The 20,204-nt window shown below is 45.7% G+C and overlaps 1 protein-coding gene across 3 annotated transcripts in view; it reads left to right on the forward strand.

The window, feature by feature from the left end:
* The first annotated feature begins 920 nt into the window (after nt 1–920).
* The window catches only part of OTOF (otoferlin), an 84,856-nt gene continuing 65,572 nt past the window's right edge, over nt 921–20,204 (forward strand). For all 3 annotated transcript variants that reach the window (XM_081264662.1, XM_081264661.1, XM_081264663.1), the window contains exons 1-2: nt 921–1,066; nt 17,909–17,967. In XM_081264662.1, the coding sequence (XP_081120788.1) occupies nt 988–1,066; nt 17,909–17,967 (138 nt within the window). In that variant the 5' untranslated portion in view covers nt 921–987. The remainder of the gene's footprint in view (nt 1,067–17,908; nt 17,968–20,204) is intronic.

Raw genomic sequence — 20,204 nt, forward strand, 5'->3', positions numbered from 1 at the left:
GTGACCACCTGTCAGCTGTCTCCCCTGCCCTAGCCTTCTTCATCCCCAGCCCTGGGTTGGATGCCTGGTCTTTAAGCACCACCCTTGCAGAACAGAAGCCTCTATGGCTGTTACTGCAAGCATTTCCAGTCCCCCGCTGCCAGTCTGGTCTGCAGCCCCAGCCTCTCTGCCTCCCAAGATTCAGTTCCCATGATAAGAAATCAGAACTCAGCTTCTCAGGGACATGATCTTAGGGCAGGGGGACAGGTGGTCTCTTCTTCTCATAAAGCTTGTATTTCTGAGGGACCCCACTAGGTATTGCCCTAATGCTATCTGATTAATGTTAGTTTTCCATCAGGAGGCTTTGGATTAGGATTTCTACGGCACAGTGCCATCCATCCACAGCAGCCAAGCCTGGCTTGTCCAGGTTCCCTGAGCCTTGCAGGCATAAGTGACACAGGTGATCAACTCGGTGCAGGAGGCAGAGTGGACCATCCCCCAAACTTCAGTGCAACAGCCCAGCTTCTGTGCACACAAATCACGAAGTTCCTGATCCCCATGTCCACTGCCATCTACCTGCTCTTGATAGCAGAGCTTGCTCAGCCCTGCCAAGGAGCTAGTAGGAGCCTCCACTCCAATAGCTGAGAGGAGACACCTGAAGCCGGACAGGGCTTTATCTGGGAGCCAGCACTGCTGAATAATGAATTCCAACTCTGTGTGCACTCCCGGCTGCTCACTGGGGGCACAACAGACACACACACACACACACACACAGTAACACATGCTGGGCTGACAGCTCAAAGGGGCGGGGGCTGGCGAGGCTGGGAGGCTCTGTGAGTCGCTGGAAGGAGCAGCTCAGCTCGGTTGCCTTGGTCTCTGTGGGCAGCATCAGCAGGAGGAGGCAGCGGCAGCGGCAGTGGGGAGAAGAGGGAGGTGTGCAAGCCACGCTCCGCCAGCTATTCCCTCCACGCTGCTTTGCCTGCCAGTGCCCAGGCTGTCCTCGCCAGCATGGCCCTGCTCGTCCACCTCAAGACCGTCTCGGAGCTGCGGGGCAGGGGCGACCGGATTGCCAAAGTGACTTTCCGAGGTAGGGAAGCCCCTATCCCAGCTCTGCAAGCTGGCCCAGCCTGTGCTCTGGTGGCTGATTGGGTAGGGCAGGGCTGGAAGGATGGATGGCAAAGTTCTTGCAGGGACTGGCACCATGAGGCTTTTCCTTGGTAGCCATCTGTCCCTGGCCTGACCGGCCCTTGAGATTGCCTGAAAATCAGGGTGCCCTGTATTTCCACATGTATCTCTCTTTGCACCTGCCAATGTGCCCGTGCCCTGGCAGGGTGCAGAGCCCTCTGCTCAGGCAGGCAGAAGCAAGGAACCTCCTACTGGGCTCAGGGACCCAGAACTGAAAGGCCCAGCCCTGCAGAGCCTTCCTGGTCCCTTCACCCCCTCTCTCAGGTTGATTTCTTTGGGTTCAATAAAGAGGTGTGGACTTGGAAGAGCAGGGTAGCTGGTAGACACTGAGGCAGCTAGGGACTCTCCAGGCCCCAGGACAATGGAGATGGTGGGGATACTGTGGCTTCTCTTAGATCTGTTTTCCTGGGATCCTGCAACTCTTCGGCCCCTCCTCTATCAATTATTTTCCTATCCTCCTTCAACCAATGTGTTCGGTGACCACTTATTACAATCTACCAAGGGTGAGGGCTGGAAACAGCTGAGCACGACCCAGGCCCTGGCCTCAAGGAGCCCGATCTGGTGGGGCAGGGGCACCAGTGGGGAGACAATCAGGACAGTTGCATGATAGAGAGGTTGGGGACAAGAGCAGCATGTAAACTGCAGAAGCAACACACTAATTCCAGTGGGTGGCAGTCAGGAAAGACTTCCAGGAGGAGGCAGCACTCAGCTGGCCGGAGCCCAAGGGATCAGCAGGAGGCAGCAAGGGCAGGAGATGATGATGGGAGGCAGAGGGAACAGCATGCTCAAGGCTGAGGAAGAGCTGGAATGCAGGAACGGACAGAGGCTTCACAAGGCTGGAGAAGCTGTAAGAGCTGAGACCCCAGAGCCAGGCAGAGCCACGGAGGCAGGTGGGACTTCTCCAGGACACAGGATGTCAAGCAGGGACAGGCAGGCCAGGCTGCCCTCTGCCTTTTGCCCACCCACCTTGGCTCTCTGCCTGGTCACTGCCCAACTCTCTGGTCCAGGGGATCTCAATGTACTCCTCACCAGATCCATCCCCTCCTACCCAGAGAGGGGTCTGAGAGTGGGGCAGAGGTGGGGGAGGCTGAGAGCGCCACCACATTGAAGACCAAATGAGCCTTGGGCCCAGGCTGCATGCAGTATCTGCAACTCTACCAGGAGGGACAGGAGATGTGGCAGCTCCCGCAGAATGCTCCAACAGAAATCCTGGCCACCCCAGCACCCCCTCACAGGCCTTGGGTTGCCCGGCTGCAGCCTGCTGTGCATAGGGTAGGTTGGGGGTGGAAGTGACAGCAGCAACTCTGTCAGCGGGAGGAGGGACAGGCAAGGCTGGCAGCCTGTTGCTTCCCAGCCCAACCCGTGCCCACCTTCTCTGCAGCACCCTGCATCTCCATGGGCCACCTGCTGGCTCACACTGGCTTTAGGAGAAGCAAGTCTGCTGTTTGATCCGTGAAACACAGCCCTGTGTTCCACATATGGCCCGGTGCCTGGCTGCTCAGCCCACACGTTGCTGTGATAAGACAGTCCAGGCTGAGCAGGGTTAGTCCCATTTGCAGGCAGAAAAACAAAGTATAGAGAGACCTGCTTGGGATTAGTGGGGAGGCCGAAGTGTAGGACCTCACCCAGGTTGCTCAATCCTGTAAGCTCTGTTTTTTCCCCCAGGGTAAACTGGGGTAAGCACCTGTCCATCTGAGACCCAAATTTTCCTTTGAGCAGTGAGGCTGACCACCCAGGAATTAGCCTATCTGCAGCCTGGTCCCTGCAGGCGGAGTGGAGAAATCCATTTCTAGGCTCTAAATTTGCAGATAGCTATAGGCAGAGCTCCTGGGGAAGGGGGCTGGGCAGGTAGCAGTATAGGCAGAAGACAAGCAGATTTCCAGAAATAATCCTTTGTTACAGAAAGGCCTCAGCCAATCACCCCCTGCATCCAGCAGTTGACAACGATAAGCTCCCCAAAAGGCCAACCCCAACAACAGTTCAGAGGGAGCAAACCGCTTTGAATGCGGCACAGTGCTTCATGACACGCACAACCACTGTTGTGATTTAGCAGGAAGAATCCAGAAATTTGTGATCAGTCAGAGGAGATACTGGTTCCAAGTTCCCCAGACCCCCTGAAGGAAGCCCAGTGCCAGGCTGGGTGAGGGACAGGCCTGGGACCCTGGGGCTGAAGGAGACCCTGCCCCTGTCCTAAGGAGTTACAGCCTCATTGGTCTAGACAGAGACACAGGGAAGTTAGATTCCCATCCCAGACATGCCTGCAACCACAGGCCTGAGACTTTAGTTTGTCATTAACAAGCTGAAGATAATGGCTTCCATTTAACTCAGAGGTCTGTGGTCATGAGAAGTAAGCGGGAGTGGGCTATCCAGGAAGGAGCCATCTTGACAGCAGGTGCTACTCAAAGAGAGGAAGTATTGCTGGGTGTGGTGGCACACGCTTTGATCCCAGCGACTCGGGAGGCTGAGGCAAGAGGATCCAGGGCTCAAAGCCAGCCTCAGTAACTTAGCGAGGCTCTAAGCAATTCAATGAGACCCTGTCTCTAAATAAAATACAAAAAAAAAGGGCTCAGGGTATGTGGCTCAGTGGTTAAGTGCCCCTGAGTTCAAACCCAGGTACCAAACAAAAATAAAAACAAAGAGAGAGAGAGAGAGAGAAAGGAAGTGTTCGCTTCAGTCTTATTCTTTCTCAGCTATAAATTAATTTGCTGCATCAATCAGAGGGCCATGGTATGCAGGATGAGCAGGGCCTCTGAGTTCTAGCCCATCCTTGTGCCCAGTGCTCAGCCACTTGAGCCCCCAGACATGGGGACTTGGGCTGCTGGAGAACAAGAGTGAGTGACAGACTGTCTGGGGCCAGCCAGCCCTGTCATCTCCTGTCACCTTCTGTTCCTTGAGCATTCTTGCCAAAACATAAGGGTGAGGATGTTTTGGGTGAGATGGTGACAACTGAAGGCTGAACCTTAGTGCCACGCAATACACATGGACTGGCCACTGTCACAGATGACTGCCTGGGCAAGGCTTCTCTGGGGGTTCATCCCTGCTCCTTCTCTCCCATCCCCACCCCAAACCCCACCCCACTGCATTCCCACTACACGGCCAGTCCCCAGAGAGGCTGACCTTTTAATATTGCCACACCTTAAGACCATTTCTTCTGCCCAGAATGATCCCCACCCTCCACCTTGAGAATTTCCATTAACTCTGGGCATCCTTCAAGGCCCGGCTCACATGCCACCTCCTCCAGGAAGGCTTCTGTCCCCTTGCAGCACTCTGCGCAGCCTCCTACAGCTGTATTTTAGGGACAGGCCACGCTTCTGTGTGCACTACTTCTGTGCCCCTTTGAGACAGATCAGATATCTACTGAGTTCTGTGCTAAGCACCAGCTACTCCTCAAGATGAGTAAGAAATGGCTTCTGTCCCTGAGGCCTTCTCTGTTGAATGGGTTTAAATTCTTCCACTCTGGCTCAGCTCCACAACTGTGAACTCCAACTAGAACTTTCTATCCAAGGGAGATCAAGGAACTAAAAGAGGTCCCAGGAGCTAAAAACCAAAAATTTTGGCTCATCCTCCCTCTGTTGACCTCACCAGCTCAGAGAATCTTCCAGGGCCCCAGAGGGAGGCTGACCTCATCCTCTGGCAAATGTTGGGGGATCCAATTCTGGACCACATGTAGGAAGAAAGAGAGGATGTAGTGGCCCTCCCTCTTCACTGAGCACGCTCTTCCTGAAGCTTGCTGTATTGGCACGGGGAAGGGGTGGGGACTGCACAGTCATGCCACAGGAAACCATGCAGGGCACACAGGGGCTGAGGGGGGCTCAGGGGAGGGGTAAGGTACAAGATGGGTTAGAACAAGGAGCTCTTGAATTAGGTCTTGAAAGACATGCCTGCTTGTCCACATGGAGATACAGAAAGAGAGGCAAGGAGGGGTTGACAGGAAGGCCAAGCCATCTGGGTGGGGACACCAGGACCTGCAGAAGGGGGATCCCAGCTGAGAACAATGGCTGGGAAGCCACAGCAAAGCTACTGGAAGGGGGCAACATAGGGCCAGTGGTGACTGCTGGGAAGAGACTGGGCCCTGCCCTGTACTGCTGTTGCAGGGAACATCTCAGACTCCAAATTAGATTTATTTCCCCCTGTGAAATGGGGGAGTTGTCCCTCTTGATGATAAATACAACTTCTATCTGGAAACTTCTCTGCCATTCCTGGTAATGGAGGCAGAGTATCCCAGTGCCCCACCCCTGAGATGATCCTGGCTATCTGGGCCTGCATGTGGAGTGGACTCCGCCCCAGCCTAGTACCACCACCCTTGGAGAACAGGGGTGAGCATTGCCCCCACTGAGGGCAGGAGATAGGGGGTCCCTCAGGACAGCCTCTGCAGGCGGTGGACACAGCTCTGTGCTTTCGCCATTAACACATAGGACACAGCCCTGGGCCCTCCATACTTCCCAGCGCACACAGGGCCCTTTCCCACCCCCAGGGAAGCCTTCTCTGCCTCAAGCCCCAGGGGGTGATGTTCCCTCCTCCTCCTACCCAGAGCAAGCCCAAGCCAATGCAGACTCAGCAGAGACTAGGCATTGCACCCAGAAAATTCCCCAGGCTCTTCCTGCTTTGATAAGAGGAGTATATTTTCATGCTATAAAAATGATTGTAAAAATCATCTTCTGCTGTACAGCAAGAAAGCTGCTGGAAACATCCAGAGAGAGCAGACTCGCAGATGATCTCCAGAACAGCTGAGGCTGGGTTCTCCCGTCCGCCTTTACTACTAATAGGAAAGCTTCCTCTCTCCCACCTGCACCCATCCTGGAGTTTGAAACTTCATTCCTTTTGATTTTTTTTTAATAATAAAAAGCCTTGAATTTACACAAGAGTAGGGGGAATAACCCCATCCATTTTCAAAGACTATCAACTATGCCAAGATTGTTTCCTTTATCTCCCTTTCCATTCTCCACCCCAAATTATTTCAAAGAAAAAAATACCATATTTACATCTGTAAATACTCAGAGCATAGCTATGAAAGATAAGGATTTTAAAAACCTACCTACTTTATCATTCCAAAAAAAAAATACCAATTCCCTAATACTGTCAAAGAACCGGTGATAAATTTCCTAATTATCTCATCAATGTCGTGGATTGCCAGTTTATTAAAAGTTTCATTTTAATGTGCTTTGTAAATCAGGGCTCTGATCATTTATTCACCTGGACTTTCATTCGTCTCCAGTAACAAATATTTACTGAAGGCCACTTTTGCCAGGCACCCTTCTCAACCCTGGGAGGACTGTAAGAAGTGAGCCAGACACGGTTCTTGTCCTCAAGGGCAAGGCACCTGTTGTACAGGCGTTGTGAGTGGATGCCAGATATTATGGAGAGAGAGGCAGGGGCCAGGTCAGAACACGGCAAGGGAACCCTGCTGAGACGAGGAGACCAGAAGGTGGCCTGCAGAGTGATCCAGAAGGAGTTCAGGAAAGGTGGAGAGGCCCTGGTGTATCTTAGCCACCCTGGACCAACAAGCAGCCAGTGGTAGGCAGGGCCCAGGAGGGAGTCTTCCCTGAGCACAGGGGGGTTGCTATTTAAGCAGGCCCTGGAGAGATCATAGCATTTTGGCCAAGACAAAGCCGAGGAAAGGCCCCATTCCAGGCAGAGGGGCCCTTAAACACAAAGGGCTTCAGTGTCACACTAAGGCCTTTGAACTTGGCTTGGTAAGGAAATAGGAGACACCAAACCTCTTAGCAGAAGAGTGGATTCTAAGATCTGGATTTGGAAAGAACTCTTGGGGGTCAGGACTGCAGGCAGGGAGTACAGCCAAGGTTGTGGGGATGGAGGAAAGGGATGACCTGGAATTGAGAGGAAGGGCAGCACTGGGACTGGGGAGGGGGCAAGAGGGCAGGACAGGTGCCTCTGTGCAGGAGCAGAGAAGATTGTGGTCTTGGGGACCAGTGATGTGAGTGGGTGCCAGGTATTATGGAGAGAGAGGCAGTGGCCACTATTTGCCAGGGATTTGGGAGATGACCTTAGCTGGTTCTCTTCTGGACTCCTACCCATTAATAAACCCTGAACTCTGGTAGACATGGAGATGTCGGGCTGAAAGCACCTGGAGCCATGACCATCCAGGTGGGCATCATCAGGGCTGGCACCTTGGCTGCTTCTCCAGGGCCAGCACTGTGCCTGGCACCAAGCAGACCTGAAACAGAAGTGTGAGAAGGTTCGCTGCCTGCAGACGGGGCTCCTCTGCAGCCTGAGGCTCAAGCAGCACCAGGCAGTGATCCATTTCTCTCACTGACAGTTCCAGAAAGGTCTCCTGAGATAGAGAATATCATGTGATACCCTCAATCCACTGACTACTTCCTACAGGGATAGACCCACTCCCTACATACTGGTTTAAAAGTCTTTGTTCCTATTTTTTTTTCTCATCTGCAAAAATGGAGTTTGGTTTTCACTCATTGACTTTTTTTTTAAATAAAGTTGAAATTTAGGATAAAATCAGCACTGCGGCTTTGACAATATTTGTATCCCATTTGAGGGTGTAAAAACAGTTACCCTCCCATCATACTTCATTATGTTCCCAGCGCCTGGCAGAGAATGGGTACTCTGCACAGCTTGTGGATCATTAAGACCACAAGTTCCTCCATCTGTCACACTATTGGGAGAACCTAGAACCCAGCAGTTGCTAAATGTGTGCTGGTACTGTCCTAGGCTCCAAGAGAAACTCCAAATTCCCTCTCTGTCTCTCTGCTAAGATCTAAAATATGGGCACGAGTGACACTGGTTACTTGGCAAAGTCAGAGTAAGCACCAGGAGGAAGTAAGGGTTTTAGTCAAGCCAGAGAAAGTTGGGGCTTAGGAGCTCCGTCCTGTTCCTGCCTCTCAGGAGAGCCCCTGACCTGAGCTTGAGTCTATGCTGTGTACACCTGGTGTTAGCAGGACAGGAAAAGGGAGGCAAGTGGAGGTAGAAATGATATTTGAATAAGATTCATGTAAAACAAAGGGTTAGAGAGAAGGGGCCTCCATTTAGCTGAGAGATGGGGCAATGGAAAAGCAGCCTTCCCCTGTAGGAGGCCCAGGGAGTCTGGTCTCCCAAGTATGGCTCCGTGAGCTGCTGCTGATTTTCAGAGAATACACTACTCAAGGAACTTACACATAGCTACTTTTTTTAGACAATTCATTTTGAACTAAATTCCTTCATTCAACTGTTATTAAGAAACCGAGCTCCTCACAGGGAAGAAAAGTTTGTTACAAGAGATAATCACAACTAACCAGGCAAGAAAATCAGGGAGATGGAAGATTTGACAACCCTGTCAACCAGCTTCACCTAATTGACATTTCTAGGACCTTACACCTTAAAACTGAAGAATACGCATTTTTCTTAATCACACATAGTATACTCACCTTGACAGACCACATGCTGGGTAACTATCACTATATCTCAAAAGACTGACATCCTACAGAGTTGTCCTCTGACCACAGCGGAATTCAATTAGAAATCAATAGCAATAAGATATCTTTAAAAGCCCTAAATATTTAAAAAAATTTTAATGATCTTCTTAATAACCTATGATCAATGAAGAAAACAAAAGAGAAATTATTGAATGTTTCTAATTTAATGATAACAAAAATACAACATATCCACATTTATAATTGTAAAACATATAGCAGAAAAAGAAAAGGGTAAAATCCATGATCTAGGCTTTGGCTTTAAGAAGCTACCAAGGGAAAAGCAAATTAAACCTAAGTCTTGAAACCATTATGCTAAGTGAAAGAAGTCAGACTACATATCATATGATTCCATTAATATGAAATGTTCAGAAGAGGCAAGTCTATAGGGACAGAAAGGTTAGTAGATCAGCGGCTGCCAGGGGCTGCGGTAGGGAGGGTGGGGATGACTGCCTCCGGGACGGAGCTTCCTCCTGTGGTGATGAAATTACACAGTGGCCATGGTTGCACAACCCTGTGAATATACTTTAAAAACCATTGAATTGTACAGTTTAGAAGAGAGAGTTTAATTTCAATAAATAAATATGCCCCCCCCTCAATTTCCCCAAATTAGACCCAAATAAAGTAAAAGGAAGGAAATAGAAAACAGACAACAGAGAAAATTGACAGAGCTGAAGTCTGGTTCTTTGAAAAAAATTAATAAAATATAAAAACCCTAGCAAGAGTGGTCAAGAAAACACAAATTACCAACGTCAAAAATGGAAGAGGGGCTATCGTTGCATTAAAAAGAAAATAAGAGAATATTATAAATAACTTTATCTCAATAAATTCCACAACTCAAATGAAATGGACAAATCCTTTGAAAAACAACTTACCAAAGCTGACACAAAAAGAAATGAAAACTATAAAGAGCCCAATATCTATAAAGAAATTGAATTTGTAATAATAAGGATAAAGAATGACAATAAACTTCCTTCCCCCAAAAAATTCAGAAAATAGAGGTTTCACTCATGTAACCTAGAAAATATTTAAGAATAGTAATACCAATCTTACACAAAAACTCTTTTAGAAAATAAAGTTGGAAGAAACTTCCCAAAATCACTTTATGATATTCAAACCTGACAAAGATCTTCCACACATGAAAAAATCAGAGCTAAACATCTCTCATAAACACAGATGTAAAAATCTTTAACAGAATATTAGTCAACTGAATAGTAATTTATGAAAAGGACAACACATCATGACAAGTGAATTTTATCTTACAAATGCAAGGTCAGTTTAAAAATTAGAAAATTAATCAAAGTGTGTCACTATAGTAACACAATAAAGGAGAAAACCCACATGGTTATATCTATAGATACAGAGAAAGCATTTGAAAAATCCAACACCCATTCATGAAAAGAAATCTTAGCAAACTAGGAATAGAAGGGACTTCTTTGATTGGATGAAGAATGACTAACTCCAGAAATTAAGATCACAGGCAAGGCAAAGTTTCCTCTCTCACCACTTCTGTTCATCATATTGTGCTGGAATTCTTGCAATAAGAAAAAAAATACAGGGGAAAAAAGAAGTAAAACTGTCTTTCTTCACACACACACACAAAAACCTGATGAGTTATATTAAAAAATATATCCAAAAACTACTACAACTAATGAGTAAATGTAGTAAGCTTTTAAGAGACATGATTATCAAAACAAAAATTAATTTTTATGGAAAAAAAATCATCAGTTGGAATACAGAATTTAGAAAGACTAAAAAAATTACATTTACAACAGCATAAAAATTATAAAATAGGGCTGAGGGTGTAGCTCAGTGGCAGAGCACTTGCCTTGCACGTGGAAGGCACTGGGTTCGATCCTCAGCACCACATAAAAAAAAAAAATACACAAATAAAATAACAGCATGCTATCCATCTATAACTACAAAAAATATTTTTTAAAATTATAAAATATCCAAAAATAAGTTTTGTCAAAGACATGAAAGACCGCCACACTAGAAACAAAATACTGAGAAAAATACAAGAAAATATATTCTTCTTGTTGATTGATAGATTCAGGATTGTAAAGATGGAAATTCTCCATAAACTGCTATATATATTGAATACAATCCCAGGAAAAATCACAACAGGTGCCGGGTACAATGGTGCCTGCCTGTAATTACAACAACTTAGAAGACTGAGGCAGGAGGATTGCAAGTTCAATGCCAGCTTCATAAAAAAAAAATTAAAAAGGGCTGGGGATATATCTCAGTGGTAAGGCACCCCCTTAGTACCAAAAAAAAATTATAACAAGCTACTTCATAGAAATTGAAAACTATTTTAAAACTTTATATGGACATGTAAAGGATATAGGATAGCCAAAGCAACCTTGAAAATGGAGGAAAGAGTTGGAAATTTAAAGCACATGATGATAAGGATCAGTGTGGCATTAGCCTAAGAATAGATACTTAGACCAATGGAACAGAATAGAGTGTCCAGAAATTGATCTCATATATATCCAATAATTGATTTTCATGTAAGGTATTAAATATCTAGAAGAACTCTGTGTGTGTGTGTGTGTGTGTGTGTGTGTGTGTGGTGTGTGTATACATATACACACACACATACATATATATGTATACACACATATATATGAAGTAGGAGTTTAAAATTCATATACTACCTCATATTACTATTAATAATAATTCAGAATAAATTATAGAACTAAGCATAAAAAACTATAAGCTTCTAGAAGAAAACATAGAATACCTTTGTTATATTCTTGAGTTAGACAAAAAATTCTTAAAGAAAATATAAAAAATATCAAACACAAGAAATAAACTTCACCAAAAATTGATAAATTGGATATTTTAATAATTAAAACCTCCTATCCATCAAAAATATACAAGAGCTAGACATAAAAAAGTACATTCTGTAGGGTATCATTTGTATGACATTTATGGGAAGGCAAGCTTTACACACAGAATGAAAATATTCACATTTATGTGACAAAGAACTTGTAGCCAGAATATATAAAGAACCCCCACAAATTGATAAAGACAAATGAACAATTTTTTAAATAGGCAAAAGATTTGGACAGATACTTCATAGAACAAGATATACAAATGACAAAAAATAAGCCACATTAAGATGTGGTCAATATCATTTATCAGTAGAGATATGAAAATAAAAATTACATTGATATACTATTCTAAACGCATTAAGATGGCTAAAAATTTAAAAACATAACAATAACCAAATGTTGATGAGACCATTGAACAGTTGAAACTTGTTTTACATTGCTGATAGGATTGTAAAATCGTATAAGCATTTAAAAATGCAATTTCTTGTAAAATTCAACAGATACCTGCCCTGTGATCCAGTCATTTGCTCTTAGGTATTTCCTCATGAGAAAGAAAATCACAAGTCCACAAAAAGATGTTTACAAGAATATTCACAGCATCTCCACTCCTATTAGCCCGACATGGAAAATAATCTAAAAGTCTACCAACAGAAGAATGGATCAACAAGTTGTGGAATATCACTCAACAATAAAAACCAACGATTTCCAGTTGTCCCTCCATATCCATGTATTCTGCACCCACTAATTGAACTGAGGATTAAAAATGTTTGAGGGGAAAATTGCCTCTGTATGAAACACATACAATTTTTTTTTGTCATTATTCTAAACAATGCAGTACAACGACTTACACCGCATTTACATTGCATTGGGTATCACAAGTCATCTGGAGATGACATAATAAAGCACATGGAGGATGTGCATAAGTTAAATGCAGATATTAGGAGATTTTGCATAAGGTACTACAGTATCTATAGATTTGAATATCCATGGGGAATTGGTTTAAGGAACACCCATCAGATATTGAGGGACAACTCAATATGTATGCACCAATATAATGAATTGCAAAATCATTACCTGGACCACAAGAGCTAGACATCAAAAAAGTACATTCTGTAGGGTATCATTTGTATGATGTTTAAGACGGGTGAAACTAATCCTTGGTGACAGAAATCAGATCATTGGTCACCTGTGGAGAGTGACAGAAATTAAATGCAAAGGGAACCAAAGGCATATTGGAAGGAAATGGAAATGTTCTATATCTTGACGGTGTGGTAATTACATAATATATGATTTAATGAAACTCATTAAAATATATACTTAAGATCTGTGAATATAAATTTTACCCACTAAGAAGAGATAATCATACTAAAATACCTTAAAATTTGAACTGTTACAGAACATGAAGAAAATGTTGTTTCTGATTATATGATACTAAAAATACATTACAGATGTGATTCATACTAGGGGAGACCATTTTTATATTTATCACTTAACTTAAAGGTCTAAGGGAAAGACAGGAGTCTTTAGGAGAATAACAGCTATTTCCTGAGTAATCAACTCTGCTCAGGCGCTATTTTAAGCTCTGTCATTTTCTCCAATTTATGGATGAGGAGACGAAGGCAAAGAAAGTTAAATAACTTCTTCAAGGGCTAGCAGGTGGTGGGGCTGGGATTTGAAACCAGGCCCTGAAGCCTGCAAGCCACACCCTCTGTCCTGTGCCCCCTCTGCTCATAAGGGACTTGAAGTTTCACTCAGACTTTCTGAAAAACAGCCTCTTGCTGATCATCACAATGGTCCCAGAACAGAAAGCTGGTCCAAGATGGTTACCCCCAGATTTTAAATGATGACTCTGAGACTCCAAGGGTTGGACAGTCAGCTCCAGGACTCCCAGCCCATGAGCCACGGCACCAGGCACTAGGCCTGGCTCTTCTCCCTGAACCTGCACCCTGCTTCCTGGAGCTCCATGGGAGTGACTGGCCTTCAAAAGAAAACAGGTTCCCAGCAGCCCAGGAGGCTGAGGCAGGAGGATTGGGAGTTCAAAGCCAGCACTGAGTAAGACCCTGTCTCTGGAGAAAATATTTTAAAAGGGCTGGAAATGTGGATCAGTGATTAAGCGTCCCTGGGTTCAATCCCCAGAATCAAAAAAAAAAAAAAAAAGAAAAGAAAAAGGGAAGGGGAAGGGAGAGGAGGGGAGGGAGAAAGAGAAACAGACTGATCAGTGGGCCCTTTCTCAGAGAACTGCTGTGCCTGAACACAGGGAAGGGAGGCGCTGGGGTGTGCACAGCCTCACAAGAGGGAAGCATCACCTTGTGCAGTTCACACTGAGGCTTTGCTATTTTAAATAAGGCAGGGAAGTACCAGTGACAGGTCTGAGTTTCAAGGAGTGTCGTATGCTATTTCTCAGCTCACACAGGGTAACAGCAATAGCAGGCGCTGCTGGGAAGATGGCCAGATGGCTGGGTGCTGGCAAAACCATGATGTTGCTGGGATTTGTCCTCAGACCTCTTCCCTCCCTCCACGGGCCCCTCCCTGTTCTAAGAACTTTCCTCCATGGGCCACTCCCTGTTCTAAGGACTTCCCTCCATGGGCCATTCCATGTTCTAAGGACTTCCTTCCATGGGCCACTCCCTGTGGACAGACCCTTCCATTGCTCCCTTCCCAGCAGGACTCACTGTCCAGGGCCCACTGTGTCAGGCTCCGTCCCCTGCCCCACACTTGAACACTGACACACACTCTTCTCTCCACCCAGAGTCCCTCCTGCTGTCTGCTCCCCAGTCCCTCTGCATGTTGACAGCCTGTCTACTCTTCCAGTGCCCACGTCCAGTGTCTCATCAATGCCTTCCTTGGCCCACCAGAGGAAAGTCATTTCTTCTTTTCATACCTCTCTCTTCATACTTCTTACATGTCAACCACCAAACTCTGCCCTGTATATAAGCCTCTTCTATGTCTGACATACCACTCCCCACTTTCTGGGTTGTAATAAGCTCTTAAAGGCAGCAGTTGTCCCCCTGTACTGGGGCAATTGGCAGGGCTGATATAGACTCAGAGAAGACCCATGGCTAGCTGTGGAAAGGCACAGGGGCCGGCGTCCCTCCATGCCTGTCTTTACTCAAAGGTCTGGGCCCCAGCAGGGCAGGCTGCCTGGAAGAAGGAGCTCTTTTGGGCAGGTGGGACATTTTGTACATAGCATCTAAGAGGCTAGCATGCTGTTCAGCCTATGAAACCAATATTGGGCTCACCTGCACTTGGGGGCCCAGCTACAGTGGATATTTTTAAACGATGAATGACATAAAAGTTACTTCTATTAAACTTTGGAATCCTAAGCCTCTCCAATAGGGAATGGGTATAATCCATGTCATGGCACTTATTACACCAGGAGCACAGATCTGCAATGTATACCCCATTTATTGGCTCAGGGAAGAGTTTGTTTCAAACCAAGCAGCTCATCTACCCTGGGAGCAGTGGCCTCTCAGGGAAGGATGCTGTTCAATTTCCCATCTAACTTTCTCCCTGGATCCACAAGAGCCTCTCCATGCAAGGAAGAGTCTATTTTCTTCAAGCTTTATTCTCAATCTTCCCTGTAGCAAGAAAGCTGATTGGATATTGGGATTTTTAATGGTTTTGTCTGAAAGCCATTCAAAATGAAACTTAAATGCCAATAAGACTAGTGTCAAATGGAGTAGATGTTAAGTGGAAATGAACTTGAAACAAGATGGGGTTACTGATAACTGAAAAGAGATGATGGAGGTCCCTTGGCCCTGTGCCAGTGAAGACAAAAGGGCCACCCAAGTGATGCTGCCACTGTGTGTCCATACCCTCCTACACAGTGGCTCTTCAGAAAGGTTTAACAATGTTTTGCTTTTTTAAATTGATCTTTCCACTCTTTCTGTATAATTGATTTGTTTCAGCAAATCTTTACGTGTGTGTGTGTGTGTGTGTGTGTGTGTGTGTGTAGAGAGAGAGAGAGAGACAGAGAGAGAGAGAGAGATTTCAGCTCATCCCGTTTGCTGAATACTCACATCTGTATCCCTAGTGCCTAAGCCAATGAGGTTTAGCGCATTTTCAAACAGAGTCGACATGTGAATTCTGCAATGGCTAATTTCACAGTGTTTGACTTCCTTTCTAATAGGCTATGCAAATACTCAAGCAGTGGAGGGTTTGAGCCTCATGCTTAGCTTGGAGCCCATTAGAACCAGACTCCTCCTTGGAGGTCCCCACCATATCTCCCCCTGGCTGTTTTTTGCATCCTTGAGCACAGCCATACAGAGCCTCATTAAGACCTTTCTAGGATGCACAGCTCTTTGATTATTCAGAGCGGCAGGTCCTTGGGGAAGCCTGATGCACCACTAGGCTCACCTGATTCTCCATTTGTATCGTGTATATCACCTGCAGGGAAAATTAGCAGTTGAAGCTCAGGCTCCATCTCTCCTGTTTCCTTCTCCTCTGACCGCTGCCTTGTGGGGAACTTGTTAAGATTTTTCTATTTGATTTTTTTTCTTTGTTTTGTCCCTGGCTAGTACTAAAGATTATTTCTTTTCCATCTTTTCTACTTCGTATCTATTTTCTGTATAAATGACTCTGCTTTATAGCTTCTAATTATCTCAGATGCAATCCTTCCCCACCTGCCCTCACCCCAGCCCCCTCACCACATACACACACACACACACACACACACACACACACACACACACACTCAGATTTGCCACATCACTATTTCAGTGAATCCAACATCAACCCTGCCTTCCTCATGAGAGTGGAGAGCAAAGTCAGTTCCTAGAGGGAACAGCCTAGCTGAGTCTCCTTCCATACCCGGCCAAGGCGCCATCTCAGGGGAGGGTCAGAGGGGCTCCTTAGTTAAATGAGGTCTCCCAGGTCTTCCGTGGAGAGGGAGCATGCATACCAAGATCCGTCCTATATTCCCAGCCCTGCCCATCAGTGGCAACCCATCCTAACCCCCATCTGGAGACAGCTCTTTCACAAAACAGACCATTAATTGGTCTAGATTAGTGGGAACTTAAAAGTGTTTTTCTTTCAATTATAAGAGTAAAGCATGATCATTTTTAAAAATCCATGTATAATATCCAGTAAATAAAAAACAAAAGGTCAAAGTACGCTGCTTACAATATCTTTTCACTCCCCCTCTCCAGGGAGGATCAACTTTAATGGTTGGAAATTTTTTTCTAAGCACATACAAAATAGATACATAGAATTGGTTTTGTTTTTTAAAAAAATAGGATTAAAAAAAACACCTAGGATCCAACCGTACTGCTATTATTTATTTATTCATTTGTGGGTCATTTCAAAGAATAATAGATTAATTTTAAGTAATAACTTTTTAACCTATCCCACCTCTGTTTTTCTCCTTATAAAAAATTATAGCCTCTTCTCATGTTATTCCAAGTCACCCCCCAAAAGGTATTAATCCTCCCTCTCTGCACCATTTCTGCATCTTGTGCAAATTTTTACCTTGGGATATATATTGTATAGTATTGAACTAGGGACTCTTTGAGGTCCCTGGCTTCCCCTTCTTGGCTCCCTGAGGAAAGGGTCCTATGCATTTGTCCATCCTTCTATCCTAAGTCCCAGGATGTGGCCCAGTACATCAGGGACTCCTCGGGTGAATGCTTTGCAAAGTGAACTGGAGGAGATGGTCTCCACACATGGCTGCCTCATGCCCCTTAGTTCACCCTCGACTATCCCCTGATTTAGTTTTCCCAGCAGCTTGGGTCAGTTCAGATTGGATAGGCCAAAAAGAGGACAGCCTCTGACACCCAACATGCCCTATTTGGTGGCATATGGATGTGGGGGCAGCCAGGGGTCTGGGACAGTATATCCATCCCACCCTATTACTTGTGCCAGCAGGAAAAGAAGGGACCAGGTACTGAACACAGGAAAGAGAGAGGTCACCTGAGACTCTCCTCTCTGTAAAGGCTCACAGAAAAGGAAGGGAGATGAGGCTCTGGAAGGGGTGGAGGAGGCCCTTGGGACAGAGATCTGGGACTTGACTAGTTGTCCCAGGCTTTGTTTGGGTGGGACCAGGTCACAGAAGGTGGCTGGGCTCCACAGACTCCCATCAGCAGGAAGGGAGCTTGCCACTCCCTGGACCAGGCTTCTGCAAGGGCAGCAGGGCCTGGGACAGCCAGTAGAGCTGGGGGGGGGGGCGGCTGCAGAAGAAGGTCAAGAGAATCCCTGGGGAAGTGGCCAGGGGAGAAGAGAGCCTTGGGGTCCACTCCCATGTCTATTCTGACCAGCTTGGCCTTCCTGGATTTTAGTATCCCATTTGTAAAATGGAGCGAATGGCCTTTGACCTGCCTACCTTAAGGACTGCTGAGGGTCAGAGAAGAGGTGACATGGGGACTCGCCTCATCCTGGAGAGCTGCATAGCTCATGGCAGTTCATGACCATGGTTTTTTTCACAAATGCTGTTACAATGACTCTGGGGCTGAGGTCTGACTGGAGTCCCCTCTCTCCCCCACACAGGGCAGTCCTTCTACTCCCGGGTCCTGGAGAACTGCGAGGATGTGGCTGACTTCGATGAGGTAGGCACCGTGTGGGGCTTCTCCTCGGGCTTCTCCAGAAGCCCTGAGCCCAGAGGGGAGCAGTTGCCCTCTCTGCCCTCAGGGGATACATCTGGCCCCAATCCTGGGTGGGTGGCTTGCACAGAGCTCCTCAGCTCTCCTCACTGCTACCTGGCAGGAAATGGTGTGGGAGGGTGTGGAGGAGGCTCTTCTCCTCAGTGAGAATCCTCCCCTGTGTGTGAATGATTCTACAGAGAATGGCAGACCAGGCCCAAATCAATGGCCTGCTGTGTGATTGGGGCATTTTTTTTTTTTCCTGAAGAAAGGGCCCACAGGGATGTAGGCCTGAACCTGAGCTGAGGGCTCAACGGGGTAGAGCAAAGGGTCCCTCATCAGTGTAACCCTGTTTCCCTGGAGCCCTTGGAGGACCCAGGCCAACCCCACCAGGGCTTCCACAAGGCCAGTCTCATGCAGACTATACCCCTTTCTAAGAGCCTAGATGCTGTTCCCACCTAGGTCACCACAAGCTTCCTGTGATGGAGACACTGGGGGACACACAAACACAGTGTTTCCCCCAGATAGCTTGCTTTTCTTTTGAACAGCAGGATTCAGGGTTGAACATATAAAACATTTGCCTCAGCTTATGGGACACTGTCCCGTTGGTCCCACAAGGCCCCACTTCTGCGTGTACATATGTATGTCTTCTCTTTTAGCCCCATCTTTCCCTCCATATGCAACTGCTCAAATGTATGAATGCATATCTTTGGGTTTCTTATGATTTTTACAAGATCTGTACTGTTGTCTTATAGAGCATGTGTTTGTTTACTTAAATGGCGATGTGTTCAATATTTAAGTTTCTTTCCTGCTTTTTCCACCGTGTACTATTTTTAAGTTCCATCTGTGTTGTAGAGTGTTCCATGGAACACAGCCAACACAGGATGGTGACAAACCATTCTGGTTTGCCTGAGACTGAGAGGGTTCCTGGGACACAGACTTTTACTGCTAAAACTGGGAAAGTTCTGGGAAAACCAGAATGAGTTGGCCACCCTACACATATCTCAGCTGCCCCCTTCATTAGGGAGGGACCCCAGTTGGCCTCCAACTCTCCCCCACCAGAAATGAATTTTCTCACGCACATGTCTTTTGCACCTGTGTGAGCATCTCTCTGGGATGTACACCAAGATCTGCAATCGCTGGCTCTTAGAGTTTGCCTGCACTTAATTTGACCCAGCACAACCACTGCCTGTGCTTCTACCAATGGAGCCTACAGAGTCCTGGGCCTGTCTTCCTTATTTTCACCAAGCCAACAGTGATATCTTATTGTTGTTTTAATTTACATTTCTCTGATTACTGATGGAGTTGAGCATCTCTTGATATGCCTTTAGCCTTTTAGTTTCCTCTTTTCTAAATTGTCCATGTTCTCTGCCCTTTTCCTGATTGGGGTGGTTGTCTTTTTCTTATTGGATAGCAAGTCTGCTTTGTATATTCCAGACATCGACCCCTGTTGGTTTAAATACTGAAAATACTTTCTCCCAGTCTGTCATCTGTCTATGGACTAGGTCTATGGGGCTCCTCATTGACCAAAAGTCTTTAACCCTTAATGTTTTCCAGTTTTTATGAAGTCTTTCCCCCTCCCACACGTTACTAATTCTACAACATTTTCTGATTGTATACTTACATATCTCTTCCATTACATTTGGTGTTAGATAGAGGTCCAGTTTTATTTTTCTCCATTTAAGAAATTGCTTTTCCTAACATCAGCTTACTAAACCATCACCTTCTCTCCACTTACTGTCTCTGGAGGCCTCGGTCTGAGCCTCCTGCCCTATCCCATTAGTCTACAATCTACTCTGGATCTTTGCCACAATGCCCGCATGAATATGGCTCTTCTGGGTATAGGTTAATATCTAGTAAAGCAAGTTGTATTTTCTTACTTTTCTATTTTTTTTAAAAGTTGTCCTATATGTGGACCTTTATTCTTCTGAATAAATTTTAAAGTAAGTTTATCAAGTTCTTCCAAAAGCCAGCTGGGATTTTGATTGAGATTGCATTGAACTGAAAAATTAACTTAGGATGCTGTTGGGTGTTTGTAATATTAAATCTTCTATTCAAATGACCTATCAGGCTTTATTATGATTTTGAGTTTTCTATATAGAAATCTTATGTCATCTTGATTATTTCCTAGATACTTTATGGTTTTGATGATATTGTGAATGGTTATCTTTACTTTTATTACTTTTTTTTAAAGTTGATTATTG

Source organism: Spermophilus citellus (genome assembly GCF_964194105.1).
Source record: "Spermophilus citellus genome assembly, chromosome: 13".
In the NCBI taxonomy this organism is placed as follows: Eukaryota; Metazoa; Chordata; class Mammalia; order Rodentia; family Sciuridae; genus Spermophilus; species Spermophilus citellus.